The sequence below is a fragment of the Neodiprion pinetum genome, chromosome 3 (genome assembly GCF_021155775.2).
Source record: "Neodiprion pinetum isolate iyNeoPine1 chromosome 3, iyNeoPine1.2, whole genome shotgun sequence".
Classification (NCBI taxonomy): domain Eukaryota; kingdom Metazoa; phylum Arthropoda; class Insecta; order Hymenoptera; family Diprionidae; genus Neodiprion; species Neodiprion pinetum.
This window is the reverse complement of record NC_060234.1, coordinates 36,304,375-36,319,464: the sequence shown is the minus strand read 5'-3', so window position 1 is coordinate 36,319,464 and position 15,090 is coordinate 36,304,375. Positions and strand designations below refer to the sequence as shown.

General features: G+C 42.1%; 2 protein-coding genes and 1 long non-coding RNA gene across 3 annotated transcripts; 2 read left to right on the top strand and 1 right to left on the bottom strand.

Annotated features, from left to right (window-relative positions):
* Positions 1-3,267: 3,267 nt before the first annotated feature.
* LOC124214297 (uncharacterized) lies at positions 3,268-12,513 on the bottom strand. The gene is made up of 4 exons (XR_006882113.2): positions 12,287-12,513; positions 8,756-8,969; positions 6,503-8,147; positions 3,268-3,386 (listed from the first exon to the last, which is right to left on the bottom strand). It is a non-coding gene; the product is annotated as an uncharacterized lncRNA (long non-coding RNA).
* Positions 8,949-11,368, top strand: LOC124214296 (ess-2 splicing factor homolog). Its single transcript, XM_046616538.2, has 2 exons — positions 8,949-10,288; positions 10,421-11,368. Exons 1-2 carry the CDS (start codon positions 9,135-9,137, stop codon positions 10,719-10,721), a joined length of 1,455 nt encoding a protein of 484 aa, XP_046472494.1. The 5' UTR covers positions 8,949-9,134; the 3' UTR covers positions 10,722-11,368.
* Positions 12,514-12,731: 218 nt separating the features above from the next.
* On the top strand, positions 12,732-14,473 carry LOC124214294 (uncharacterized). The gene is made up of 4 exons (XM_046616537.2): positions 12,732-13,136; positions 13,228-13,418; positions 13,510-13,885; positions 13,998-14,473. Exons 1-4 carry the CDS (start codon positions 12,823-12,825, stop codon positions 14,332-14,334), a joined length of 1,218 nt encoding a protein of 405 aa, XP_046472493.1. The 5' UTR covers positions 12,732-12,822; the 3' UTR covers positions 14,335-14,473.
* The last annotated feature ends 617 nt before the right edge of the window (positions 14,474-15,090 follow it).

The following is a 15,090-nucleotide window of genomic DNA, read 5'->3' as shown; positions in this document are numbered from 1 at the left end:
AAATAGTTTTTTTTTTTTTTTCTTACGGTTGACTCGTTGCAGCTGCAGCCGATTTTATTCGTGTCGCTATTTATATTCCACATATTGTGCACAGTTTAATACCTATTTTGCAAAAATGACGAACAAAAACAGAGAAATTTCTTGCACGGAAATTTTTTTGCGAATTTTAACGCCGTGTGAGTAAATTCTGCTGTGTATAATGCTTCGTTGCAGACATTAGATATTGAACACGATACTGAAACTGGTATTACTCTAATTACCTTCGAGAAACAAGTTTCATCTATTTTAAACCGATTCGTATCGAATTATTGCTGGCCGAGGCTTCTACGACCACACAAATTCCATTCGATTCGTCAAATAGCAAATGCCTGATTGAATATCAGTAACGATGACCGAAGTCGCCGGGATCGCGTCTATGAAAATGATCGGAAATTGGAAACACTCTCTGAAATACATTTTACAATTTTATTTATTTAGATCTGCGCTTGCCGCGTAAGGATATCCGAGAGAAATATCTACCGAATATAACTATCGTAAGGAGAAAAGATATTTTGACAATTCTATTTATTTCTAAGTAACAAGCGTCGTCTTACAGAGAAGCTTATACAGAGACGCCAAGCGTCCCGGCGGCGCGTGACGGTGCCGGTACTAAACCCCGCAGTCCTGTAAGTTATTCTTTCATCTTTGCACCCTGGTGAACTTTCCTGGAGATGGAACCTGCGACACGCTGCGTTTCGCCGGAACAGTTACACCAAGCTCTCAAGACGTGTGGTCTGCAGATCTATCGGATTTCAATTACTCACACATTGTCAAACTCGCTTTGTGTGATAGATTTGAAAGTCGGTCTAGATATTGCAGAAAATTGATGAAATTGGGACAAGCTTGATGCCGAGAATTGTAGAATTAACGACAAAAAATATCTAACTCAAGTTCCGCACAACAACGTTTCAAAAATGGATTTATTAGGATTATGCGTTATTTCCAACGACCTTTATTAACTTTGTTCTCATTTCTGTCCAATTTTCACAACCGAGAATCGTTTACTCACAAGCTTGCAGACGATTTTTCTTTTTACTACTGGCAAAGAGCATCGGTATTATAGGTATAATCGTACTCTTTTGAGTACAAGTTAGTGTTAGCGGCCGCGGCTTGTCAATTCGAGATATTTCGCGGTTGCAAGAAGATCAAGCGTGAATCCCTCGCCCCTTTGTTTGCATCTCCGAAGAGCAGATTGAGCAGCTTGTCTCGCTCGTAAACCTGCAGGGCGGGGAGAAAACGTAAGACAAGAAACATGAAACGCGAAACACGAAACATAAAAGGTTCCTCCTGTACATATACATATACGGGTCATGTGGCGCACCGCAGTTTTTTGGTTTTGGTTTCCAACTTCGCTTCCAGTCGTAACGTGCGCGTATTCCTCTTCTGGACCTTCGATCCCTCCCGGTCTGCACACTTGAGGATTGGGACCCGTGACACTCCCCCCTTCCTTTCGCCCTTTTGGTCTGTTCTTTTTCACCCTTAGTCATTAGGGCCCACACACGAATCCACGGAAAGAAGACGAGCACGAGCTCGGCGTGCCAACGACACTCGAGAATCTCTCCTCCACTGACGAGTCGCGTTTTTGGGGCTTGACACGAAATTGTTCAGAAAATCTGCGCCCCGCTGATCTGCAACACGTGCGATAGCTTGCGGAGTCGTTTGTATATGTGGGGGTACGCTTCAGGAGTTGCCTCGTGGACCTCCGGGATCGAATTTTCAAAGTTCGCACGTGACCAGAGAGATTAGACAATTGTACCATTACACCATTTTTTTTTTTCACATGATACTAAAATTGAGTATTAAGATTTTTTTCTTCATCTATTGCGAAGGATGCCTGAATAGATATGTTCGATTGCATAACCGGGGTGGGTGGTGAAACGGAACTTACAAGGAACTTTGTCTTCTGGACGCTAAGCTTGAATACCAATAAATAGTTGATCGTCTGTCTGAACTGCAGGCAAAAATCGTATCGACAATTTTTTCTCCGTACAAGGTAAATGAAAAATGAAAAATTATGCGATCTAGAAATATAGTACGACAGGCCGTAGAAGAGTTAAATAACAAATTATACATATTTTCGCTACTTGCATCATGACCAATTAGGAACAAAAATAATTCCTCCAACTGATCATTTTAAAGACATCGAAAGTCGCACATTATCGGTCAGATGAATAATCATAGTTACTGATGTTTGTTTCTCGTGCGCGAGTAAAAAAATTAGAGTCACGTGTACCAATTAAATCTAAAATATTGTCCGCTTACCGATGTTCGCCAAACTCGAGCTGCTAATCTCTGCACTGGTGTGCGAACCTGAGTTAAAATAATTTCTCAACAGTTTGTGGAATCTCACACGGCATTAGCACGTATAACCGAGCTGCGAGTTAGCGGATAGCCCGGAGCCGGAGAAGAGGATATAAGTCGTTGTACGGCAAGGCGTGAAAATGTGAAAAATAAAAGCACCATCAGCGGTTGGAAATTAACCCGAGACACGGACCGGGCGATATATATACGGAAAAGGAATAAAGTAGGGTGACGGCGTTAATAATAAATCTCCCTAATTTTCCGGTGGTAGCTTGTTGCTCCGGGATCAAAGGGCGACAAATGAATCGCTCGAATAAAAATGCGCCGCATCCTCATCTCTCTCCCTCCCTGACTCTCCACCCCCGAGGAACCGGTCCCCTCGCCTCCTCCAGTATCCTCCATCGGTAGAGACCCAGAGACCTCCCTCCTCCTCCTCCTCCTCAATCCTCGCGAGTCCCACGGCCCATGAATCCGTCATCGCCATCCAGAACGGGAGTAACCGCGACTTGCTTTTATAGTTTCCATGCCATCTGAGTAAACCTCACGAGTCCGAGGGCTGCACCCGGTCCGGTTCCTTAACTTCGTGGGCGCTGCAGCCTGCAGCCTGCGGCAGCGGAGCCGGGGAAGTTCATATCCTGCGGCCCGTGAAGAAACGCGGAATATCGCCGCAATGACAGATTTACAGATTACAGCCAGCAGCTACCGCTCTCCAACGAGCCTCTGGCCCGCGAGCGATTCCCAAACCTCTCTGCAACGACCGACGACGGCGTCGCGACGCTTCGCCCCGCCGCGTCCTCGACGCTTGAGTGCGCGTCAAATGGCACCTAGAGTGTTTACGCTGGGTGGCGAACATCTCGCCAGCCTCTCTCCGCTTTATTTAAACCTAGAGCTACGAGAGTTCGCGTTATCGTTCTTCATCCTACCGCTTACCTATCGGCGCGGCGGCCTATCTTGCGATCCGTGCCTCCTCTTCTCCCATAAAATGCGCGCACACATAGACGTATCGGAACTCTTCTTCATTTTCCCCACCGATGAGAGACTGGCGGCTGTAATCAAAGAATTCTTTTTTTTTTTTTTTTTTTACTCCTCACCTCGCCAACAGCTCTTCGAAATACATCAAAATCGTTCACCGTTACAAAATCTAGGTCGCTCATGTTTCTATTTGCCAATTTTATTTTTTACTCTGGCTACGGATCGAGAATGTATGAATATGATTGAAAATTCGTTACGGATATTTTGCTGAATTCCACAGGCTTCTTGGCATTTACATCTTACGCTAATTTACATGCTTTTGTTTAATTTTTTTCTCACTAATGATCATTCCGGATGTTTTAGGATGTGTTACATGTGAGATTTATTAGTTTTTATTCAATCGTGACGTGAGAGATGCTAATTGTTTAAATCAGAAACAGTCCTGAGATTCGTTACGATGGTAAAACTCGATATAATACTGCTGACTTCGTACGTTGAAAAATTATTATTGCGACAAGGTTCCTCAATGTGTGTAGAATGTTAATTGTCGTTCTGGCAATGCTTCTGGAACTCCCACTGCCTCCGATGTCTTGCGACATATCCGAAATTCCGAATTTCAACCGTGCATTAATATACTGAGAAAAGATATAAATAATTTGTTTAAAAATGATTTTCCTTTCAATAAACGGTATTTTTTGCGATGCTTTCATCGTATTTCGCAGTATCTATCAGAATATATAAGCATGCAAATTGTGCATACGAGAGAAAAGAATTCGATCTGATTTTGCGATACCGAATATTGAAAATTGGCAGAACTAATCCTTCGGAAAGTTATTCCGTTCCTTTGAGGGAATCTTTCAGAATATTTAATTATTTTTTCAACACGCGTAGTGTTAGAATTCGCGTTTTTGATGTTGTCTTAAGATTCAGAAATGATCGATTTCACGTAAGTTTTCACGAGCCCGTGTTGAACTAGTAAAGTAAACGTTGAGTATATTGCGTTCACGCATATGAAGAGTTTTAGTTTTCTTATTTTTCTTCTTTTTTTCTTCTCCGTCTTTCTCTCTTCGATGGCCGGGATACGTACACGGCTCAAGTTCGACACCGAGGCCGCGTCGATTCACGTTCAGGACGATTTTTGCTTACGTGAAACGAAACGCGTTGCGGAATAACGTCGAGCGTTGACTTATATGGGGGCAGAAAATCCAGTGACAGCGGACGCCACAGCAGCTGTCTTCCCAAAAATGATTGTTTCGATTTTTCTTTCTTCACCAGCGAGCTACCGGACTTGTACGAGTTAATATCTTACGCTCAGTTTCGTTGTGGTTTTTTTAGATGTTCCAGAGCGTCGAGTAACAATTCGCGTATCCATAATTTCGAAGTAACCTCGGATCCGAATTTACGCGCAAATAATATTACCGTGCCAATTATTTATCGCTGTTTCGCAAAGTCAGCTGAGTAATAGTAATAAAAATAATAACCATTGAGGCATTATAATTGAGGAATACAGAAGAGGAGAGAAAAATCGCCAACAACAATGTTTTACTTTTGTAAGACTAATAAATCTCCCTGGCGAACATCGCGAGTTTAATTCGCTATACACAAACGCTTCATCAATTCATGCCTACAAACAACGATGATTTACGTTAGCAGAATAATAAATTTGTTTACTCTTTATTTGGAAATACCGCTGTTGAATGTAGGTAAGTAAACATTGCTTATTTTTTACCAAAACAATTGAGAAACTGTAAATTTAACCGGCCGAAGTCGATACTTTCCACGCAGATTTTGTTCATGTCCCAATAAATGTTGTAAATAAATTGCTTTACGTGACAAGAGTTTCAAATCCTATCGAATCCAGATTACTAATAACTAGCTTTAAAATCCTCGCTCGCTAAAGCTCGCTCGGGGTCGGATGCCTAGTGTAACTGGTTTTTGTGCTCGTGCGCTCGCTTACTAGTTTTCAGTGTTTTACCAGATGATACGAGATTTACCAGATACCTCACGCCCTTGATGCTTCAGGATTGTTCAATGGGTAATAAATGTTAGTCCGCTAGTCCGTGAAGTCGAGTTCCACCAGGTAGCGGACTTGGAGCATAGAAACTACGCAGCGCTTGTCCTGGAACTCGAGTTGCACCAGGAAGCGGACCCGGAGCGCAGGATCCAGGAGATAGAGAACCCGGTACTCGAAATCTGCGGATCGCGATTCTCATCCGTCCGCTCTAATGCGCGGTTGTTTCCAGACTGAGGAATTCGGCTAGCTGATTTTCGTCGTTACGATTACTATGGATCGATGACGTCAGAAGAAAAAAAAATTTTGAGTGACGTCACTTTCTGAACATCCGAACATCCGAATATCCAAAATTTGGTTTTGAAGTTTAATATTACTAATGATTCTTCGTGACAGCGACCGAATCACGCAGACGTCGTGTATTGGAAATTGGCAGTTTCCTGCTTCGATTGAAAAATTTGGTAGTACGCGGTTTTGCATGATACGTGGTCGTGATTGCATGCGAATAGAGCATTAAAGTCCAGTACGAGAATTAACTTTCACTTTAAGGTTGTGCAATTGTTACCCACTTTTGATTATTCCCTCTCCGAAGCGCAGGCAAATTAAGGTTCCTCTTATACTGTTTGAATAAAAATCGGGTTCTTCCTTTTCTAAATTACGAGCATCCAAAAAGTTATTTATTATTGATACCGTCCTCTGGGGTTCAAGTAATTCGCGTCCACCAATCACCAACATATTAAGAAGCGTATGGCGTGTTGCAGAGTGGAAGCCTCGTGTCTGGCTCAAGTTTCCGAAGAATGGAATAAGAAGGAAAGAATTCCATCACGTCCACGACTATTATCAGGCGGCAGGGATATAGTTAAGATTGAAATGTGAATAGCGGTGGTGGGGGTACGACAAGTACAGAACGTAAAATATTTATCAGGTCCTTTGGAGGTGTGAAAAAAATTTAAAGAAGCTCCAAAGAAAAAAAAGAAAGAAAAAAAGAAAGTGGTAAAAATGAAAAAAAAAAAAAAATAAGATAAACTTCTGGGATTAGAGGCGATGCTGAGATTAAAGGGTGTTTGTATCAGATGGAAACCCGGAGGTGCCTTCTCCTCCTCCTCTTCCTCCTCCTTCTTCTCCTTTGGAGAAGCATTGCTCTTCGACCTGAGAAGCCGGGGTTGGGCGTGTACTTACGTATAACGTGGATATATACGCGGATTGAAGTCTGTGGTACGGTTCACTTCAGGAAGGAAGATATCCGTCGACGCGGCCGGCGGTAACGTAGCAACCCTCGGTGGCGAAGACAGACGATGTCCGGTAGCCCCGAAGTCTCTCGGCAGAAGTTTACCTTACCTCGGTATAAATAAAGTCAATGATCCTACGAAGTTACCTAGAACCAGTTGACAGCAATCCCTTATTATATGCGCACACCGCCGGTTTCTTTTATCAACATCGCGTATTATACATATTCACGAGCGCTTCTCTGCATATGGACTCTGAACGTCTGCATTATACTTGCGCAATACCGGCGGGTCTTTAATTATACACTTCGTATCGGCACCTGGAAATCTTGAAACTTATAGCGTAAGTACTTTATCAAATAAACTGAAAAGAGTTTAAAAGCATCGATTACTTGACGTCAGAATTTAGAATTGATTTTAACGATTATACCATACAATTGTTATACCCCGATTAATTCGATCGAATTATTTTTCTTAAGCATGTGATCGTGAGCGCGAATCCTGCGGTTGGAATTTAAATTGCACCATTTTTAAAATTTTTTTTTATATTTATAAGAAAAAAAATGAAACGGTTCTAAAACGAAGTGAAATGTTTGAAATATCCGGCAAACAAATTAGCATCGATCGCTTTTTATCGAGTGCTGATAGTTTCATCGAATATGAAAATGAAGAATTAGAGCTAATATAAAAGTTGAATTTATTTTACAACGATCGAATTCGACGACTACTTTGAAGTAATGAAACGAAGAATTTGTCTAGAATTCTATTTCAGATAGCGAATATCTATAATTGTCAGCAAACAAGTTCTATAAGCTAGCTGCTGCATGAATAGCATGAAACGATTAATCGCGGCGGTAATGGGAGGAACGGGGGTCCATTCTCGATCATGCGGACGCGAATGGCGATATAAAGAGAAAAAGGCCGTAAGTAAAGTCAAGGGGCCGTCGTGTGTTCCCGGTGCTTGCCGAGTAAATGTAGAGTTAGTGACTTGCGGCGTTTGGCCGTTGTCGTCGGCACGCCTTTCCTATCTCGCTGCTGGAATCCCCATATGTCCGTCAGCGCGCCTCGCCAACACCTCGGAATCACTTGAGAGAGAGAGAGAGAGAGAGAGGAGCATCGGGATCTTCCGCACACTTTGATGCGAAGCTCCTATGCGTCCGCTCCTATTTGTGTGTCTTGTTCCTCTTGCGCTTGCCTCGGCCTTCCTCGTTTTCTCCTCTCTCGCCTGCCGCCGCGGCTCGACCAAAATACCACTCGATCTTTGCGTACAGTGGCCAACGCAGGGGCGTCTTTTACAAATCGCGGGCTATGGCTGCACCACGTTATTTACCTGTACCCTCTTTTACCAGATTTCAAACGCCGTCGTTCCTCCCTCTGGAACTGAGGTGACGGCTTCGAAATATTTTTATCTTCCATTCCAGAAGTTTATTGGCACGTTTTAGACATGACGATATTTTGGAGTAAGTTCTGCTTGTTAGCGGATAATAAATATTACGCAATGATATAGGAGGAATATTGCACTCCACTGACTTTCTCGGTACTCGAATCGAACTCCGTACAAATCGGTCGCCACTGAGTTTTATCTCGAATAATTACACCTGCAAGTAAAAAATAATTATTCTAGGTTTTTAACAGGAAAGAATAGACGACATTAGTCCAACTCGAAAATTATAAACTGGTTGCACCGATAGGTGAAATATAAATTTGCCGCAAAGAAATCTATCAGTGAGTTTAGGGAATTTTTGGACAAAATTTTTGACGTTGCATGGCATTTCAATAAAGTTACTACACCCGTTTGTGTGATATAGCGAATGGCTTGATGTTTTAATTTATAGAAATAAATACCTGCATATCATCGTTCAAGCGAAAGTGCGCAAAGTGCGTTTGAAGCAGGTTGTACGATGGACTAATTATTATTTTTCGGTGCTAGCGAACACTGTTTCCGTTTCGCGAACGATGTACGAAAAGCAGCACAATATAATTGCAATACTAATTACCGTATTACAAATTGTTTGCGGGTAACTGACTTGTAAAAACTTACTCTCTAGCTTGTAACAAAATTGACTGAACTGTAAAAGAAGCTTAATTCAGATCGGAGGCAAGTCAGGAAGCTATGCAGTTTTTCATGATTCGGAAAGGTTCTACTATAGTTGAGAACGGTGACTAACTTGAAGTGCTTGAGATTCTTATTAATTATCATACATACTCTTCTATTCGAAGACCACTTGAAGTGAAACACCGAACGTTGAGATTCCACGTATTCATTTTTAATTTCACGTCTTTAGAAGAGTGATGGACACCGTTCAAAGTTCCCGCTGCAGGTTTCTTGACTCCACATTTCATCGAGGCTGCTGGGCTTGGCCGTACCGTGGCGCCACTCTACGAATAAGTCAATCAGTGTCCACGACTCATGGCATCACCTGGAAAAGTGACAAAGTGTCATGGCGTCGAACCGAGTAAAAGTCGCGAACGTAACCTCACTTTGATTGTGTTTACATTAAATACTTGAAAAGTATAAGTTTCTGTTCAACGCAATCGAAGCTTGTTGTAGAATCGTGATAAATTTACGTTCGCCTGAGGGGCAAATGGGCTCGCCGATGGACACGCCTGGTTCACAGGCGCTCGAGGCAGCGAGAAACATAAAGGAGTTGGCAGTGTTTAAAAAGCCAATTGGGGTGGCGAAACGAAGAAAGGGCTGCAAGTCGACGATCCTCGATGAGGATACGTACATCGGTAAGATGGCCGAGATCATACAGAGGGACTTTTTCCCTGACCTTGAAAAGTTGCACGCTCAGAACGACTACCTCGACGCACTTGAGCACAACAACATAAAGAGGATGCGCGAGTTGTACGAGAAGTACAGTTCAGGACGACCCATCACGGAGCGGCCGGTGAGTCCTGCAACGTTTGAGACTCCTTTGCGGAACGGAAACACCGACGAGTCCGTCATGGAAATGCCAAAGTCTACGGAGATAGACGTACCTACTAACGACGCTGAGACGGAGGTGAAGATGGGTCTTGATGCTTACTTGACCTCTCATACAAGCGAGGACAACGCAAGTTTTGAGGAGATGATGGTAGAGTCGGAGAAGAAACACAGGCTTAAATACTCGTGGCTATATGAGGTTGAAGAAAAGTCGAAAGTCTTGGCCATTGAGAGGAACAAAAATGAGACGAGATGCATTGAGGGTAATTATGAAAAACCCAAGGAACTCGACGGCTGGAGTTACACGAACAAAAATTATATCATGTATGTGCCTGACGGCGTTGAATTGACTCCTGAAGAAAAGATCAATCTGGCTAAGAGGAAACAGGAAGTCATTCACGACAATACCAGACTTAGAATGAATCCTTTTAACGAACAACAGAATAAGGAAACGATCAACGAACTTGCCAAAACTCAATCAAAGGTTAAAGACGGCAAGATTGGAATCGATGGAAAAGAAGTAGTTCGTAATCCAACCCCGAGGGTCAATGGATTTAGCTTTGTTGCAACGCCAAGTCCTAGACCTGGAGAATGCGATAGCCCAATTATGACTTGGGGTCAAATAGAAGGGACGCCATTCAGGCTGGATGGAGGTGATACTCCGCTACTTAGAACCAGCCATGGGCCAGCATTCAGAATGGCTGAGCCTCCGAAAAGAGAAAAAATTGCATTACAACTGGCAGAGAAAGCTGGAGAGAGGCACAGAGACCGGAAAAGTAAAGCCTTGGAAGCTGCAAGAAGATCCTTGGCTAGGTATACAGTCTTAATAATTTTCATTCTTCTCATGCAGAACAGTTGATCCCTGTGTTTATTTATCAATTCTTGCACTATATAAAAAATTTCACACTAATCAGCCATTCTAATTCTTATATTTTTCAATTACAGTCCATCACCCAGACCTTTATCTGCGATGGATCGTTTGAGCACGATGTCACCAGCTGCGAGGAGATTAGCGACGCAAAAGTTGCGGCTTTCAGGAACCCCAACTCCTAGAAGATCTCGACAAACAAGAACTCCTTCTATAGGCATAAGGACGCCACACACACCAATATTTGGCACACCTGGATCTAAGAGCCAAGATTCTGCGTTGGAAAAGACATCGACACTGCAGGGTCCTGTCCTTACCGATAATCTGCTTAATTTACCAACGCAAAGACAGAGAGCTGCTGATTTTTTCAATAAGTGAATCGATTTCATTCTAAATCTTGATAAATGCAGAGGTATGTGTATAAATTAAGCAAAAGCTGTATAAATTTAATTCAAAAGAATTCTACCACTGATATGTATTTCACGTGTGTTCCTTACTCCGTTCAATTGTTAAGTCGATGCTATGCAAATATTGTAATATATCTTAAGTTTTATAATGTCCACTGGTTACTTGTATTTACTCATTAGTTTGATAGGAGTATCCTGTGTTTATAAGTGTAAAATAGTTGAACGATATACTACTAGTTTTCGGCTAACTTCACTTGCGTGTTTCTATATTTCGCTGAATGGAAACACTGTTAATATTGTTCAAGTTTTGTAAATACGTACTTAAGATTAAGTTTTATGTAATAATTTTTTTGGGGAGATTTATTATATGCAATATTTATTATTGATTTGGTAATATTGACGAATGATTAACACTAATTTGCGATTCCATTAGAAATGAATTTACGAAAAGTCATTACGTCATTTTTTTCCGATTGTGTGAACGCAAAGGTAATATGCTGGTAGATACTCACGAATAAGCTCGATAAGCATTTTCACGAAAAATATTATTCACAACGTGCCGAAATTTAAAACAATCTGTGTCAGAGTGATGAATAAATGAAGTTCTTACCGACTATAGTATTGTCGACCTGTTTATTTTTTCCTATTTTTGAATAGAGATCCTTCTGTGAGACAATGTCCAGCCAATATCTATTGAATAAATAATTTGGTAAAATTTTAAAATGTTTGCTCGATATTAAAAACGTATATTCAAACGCAAAGTATTATGCAACAAATTTGATTTGATCTAGATCGACGAAATCTGCTAGTCCAGAGTCAAAGTAAAAATTACAACGCTCACATTAAAGCATTTGTGTATGTTATAAAAGAAAAAGGACAGACTGTGATTATTCTGGGCCCCTAGTTCTGTAATTTCATTGAGAGTGCATTAGAAAATGATATCTGCTATATCGCGACTAATGAAACCTACATTCGAGAACTTCACTGATCAAAAATTCCAGCAAAAAAAAGAGATCCGAGCTGAATCTCATAAATCGCCATGACAGTACAGGAAACTGTGCATTTTCATGTTTTTGCTCCCTCCTGAATTTGAGTGAATCAAAAGCCCGTCTAAGAAATAGTTCAATTCTATGACCAATGCAAGCTTGTTTGATACAATCGTACGTCAACTGATAAATCGTAAAATCTGGACGTGCCAGAAATATTTTCGGCTTCAATATTTGATTGCAGATTAAATTTTTATAAAAATATTCAAATAGTTTACCACATTGATTTGCTTATGATATTGTTATATGTTGTTGACATTAATTCGAATCGCTTCCACTATCCCGTTATACGGTTGAATTGTCATTGATATAAAACCATAAGTACCAATATTTCACTGACAACATATTTCAGGATATCGATCGGTTTCGAAGAGCATGCTACTGCAGGAGAATTGGTTTTAGTTCAAAAGTCAATTTGTATTATATTATATTATTCAGTTACGCCAATTATAAATCCTGATTATTGAAAGGTAGAGTTAAGTTCACGTACCCGACGTTGGTGATGGACATCGGTGACCTTGGCGCATTGTTCGTAATGAAACACCCTAGCGCTGCTTCTGACTTCCGTATTTTGATTTTCAAGACTGTTACTTCCGGTAATAAAGTCGGTAGCACTTCGGAGTCGCAACCGATATCGAACTTGCCTTATGTGACGTCGGTAAATTAAAAAAATCTGTTTATAATCAATTTACCGTTCAAAAGTTAAACAAGGAACACTCCTTGTGCAGACCTTGAGTGTTTTATTGAATGATTACGAGGTTTTTTTATTCGTGCGTATAACTTCATCCAAGCAGCAAATGTTGATTGTTTATCCCACCGGAACTCAAACGAATAACATTTGCTAATAAACCGCACGTTGTGGGGCTTGCAAAATTGCAACATCGGTTTAAAATGGCACGCACGATTCGTCGAGGTATAAGTAGGTGTCTTCACAGTGGACCTGGAGGACTCATATCGGTAATTTTAAGAGAAACAAAACAGAAAGGTGGGCAATAAGAGAAACGGAAAATCACAACGCAATTAAGCATGAAGACTTCCCAGATACTGTTTCTGGGCCTGGCGCTTTTCCTCACCGTTCAACATGCCGCGGGTTCTCACCGCCACAACTGCGGTCTTGGACCCGGAATTGACGCCTGCGGATGTTCCGAGGGCATCGTAAAAGCCGCGAAGGTAGCCCGCCCGTTGAAATTCGCTGACCCTTCCGTGATCACCGAAGCCGCTAGCTATAAGATTTCACCTACGCACAGCAGCGGCTGCGGGAGTCTGAATCAAGTGAAAAAAGTCAGTGGACCATCGGTCATAGATCTGCTTCAGCCTTCTTGCGGCCCAATTGCACCGAGGTACGAAGTTCTTCCGAATCAATTTTCCCGGCAAGGAAGAGAATCTCGGTCTCGATTCTTCGTCCCTTAACGTATTTCATTCCTATTCCAGACTACGCCCGGTCGGTGATCTGTGCACCAGTTGCTCCGGGATCGCTGAAGTCGTTCCTGCTTACCCCGGAAAGCCCATGTGCCGCACTTGCGCTGCAGCTTTGGAATGTAAGTGCAAGGATCCTGACAATGCACCCGTCTACACCAGCTACAGCACTCCCAACGCCGAACTGAACGTCTTCGAGGACGAAGGTAAGTTGCAGTCCCGAAACCGACTTGACTCGCCATAAAAAATAACTTGAAATTAGTTGGAAAATGTCTCCCTCCTTTGTAATTGATTCAGGACTCTCCTTCGACGAACAAGAAAACATTTACAATTCGCAAAGCGTGCCAGTGGCACCCGCTGACCCTGTTTCCTTGGCGTTGGCCTTTGGATTGGCCAAACAAGCGAGCCAGAATATACAGGAGTCAAGATTGGCTTTCGGACCAACGAGTATCCCGATCGACGGTAGCATTCGTAGGACTGTCCTCAACATTCCTGAGGAAAGGCTCCTCACGGTCGACAAACCAATTGTGGAATTGAAACTCGCATCGAGACCTGCAATGAGTGATACCTACGCAGAAGTGATCGCCCAGCAAGCGGCCCTGGAGGAGCAGAGACTGGAATTGGAAGCCCAGGCCCAGCAGGGCGATTTGAAACCTTCGTTCATCAGCTACAGGTACAATCACCATCGAGCACAAAACTCTTTCCAGACCTAACATACAAACGTATCAGTTGTTTCCGGAGTCAATGCGAAACGAAGGTTTATTCTGGTACCCTGTGTTTTTCAGCGACCTTGGATACGGTCCAGTATCATCAAGTGGAGTGAACTTCGTGAACACCTTCAGCGATTCAGGAGTCGCTGCAAGTGCAGACCTCGATGAAACTCCTTGCGGTGCTCTGGGACCAACGGTTCCTGGATATCGCAGCGGAAACGTAATCGTCCAAAGTCAGCCCAACAAGGATACCGACGATGACTATTACAGCGATGCCAGCTACGAGCAGGCCTTCGACAGTGATGACAGCTACAGCGTCGAAGATTCCGAAAACTATAACGGTAGCAGCGGATTCCTCGCAAGGCTCAGAGCTTCGGCTCATGCCCAAAACGGATATGGCTGTGGAAAATGATTGAGACGGAACTGTAATCGGATAGGAGTATTCTTACTTCCGGTCGATGCTGGCCAATGAAAACTGCTCCGGTATTGCTAGTCCGTAACCCTTGTGCCATCATGTGCCCTTTCCCAAAAAATAAAAGTATTTCACTACACGTACCTTTGTTTTGAATTTTACCATTACTTATGGCAAGAAGAAAAATTGTTAAATTCTTATTACCTATATCCTCAATTATGTGAAATTCTCCTGCATGTACTTTCATAGTATGTCAGACAGATAGATAGATGTTAGGTACTAATGAATATTTAATACCATATTATATGAGAGATTGTTTTCCGAGTTCGTTCAAGACGTATTTATTTACTTCTGCGGCTTGAAAATGTCGAGACTTCAAAAATAATTGCCATTTTATGATTTTTTTTATTCTTCAAAAGCAAGATGTGAATCGCTTCGGCGCATTGTTCTCGCGTAAATTTGAGCAAATTGAAACCATGTTTGCGAAACTATCACGGATACATGAATCTTTAGAAAACTTATAAACTCGATGCTTTCCGTCGATATGATAAGAAAATTCGTGGCAATGAGAAATACCGCGCAGGTGGTGACTAATTAAAGATACCGTGAGTGAAAAATTTTGTTGTGACTTCTGTTCCGTATTACGTGGTTATATATTCAGTTAACCAAGACAAAACTTTGAAGCTGATAACAGAATGAATACTCATCGTACAGCGATTACGAATTATCGCACTTTCGTATTACTGCCACTTTGGT

What these genes read in the sequence shown, in the direction of transcription:
- LOC124214296 (XM_046616538.2), top strand. Translation starts at nt 9,135, where the DNA reads ATGGGCTCGCCGATGGACACGCCTGGTTCACAGGCGCTCGAGGCAGCG. An exon ending in GCAAGAAGATCCTTGGCTAG is followed by an intron (nt 10,289 to 10,420) that starts GTATACAGTCTT and finishes TTTCAATTACAG; the next exon opens with TCCATCACCCAGACCTTTAT.
- LOC124214294 (XM_046616537.2), top strand. Translation starts at nt 12,823, where the DNA reads ATGAAGACTTCCCAGATACTGTTTCTGGGCCTGGCGCTTTTCCTCACC. An exon ending in GAACGTCTTCGAGGACGAAG is followed by an intron (nt 13,419 to 13,509) that starts GTAAGTTGCAGT and finishes TAATTGATTCAG; the next exon opens with GACTCTCCTTCGACGAACAA. An exon ending in CCTTCGTTCATCAGCTACAG is followed by an intron (nt 13,886 to 13,997) that starts GTACAATCACCA and finishes TGTGTTTTTCAG; the next exon opens with CGACCTTGGATACGGTCCAG.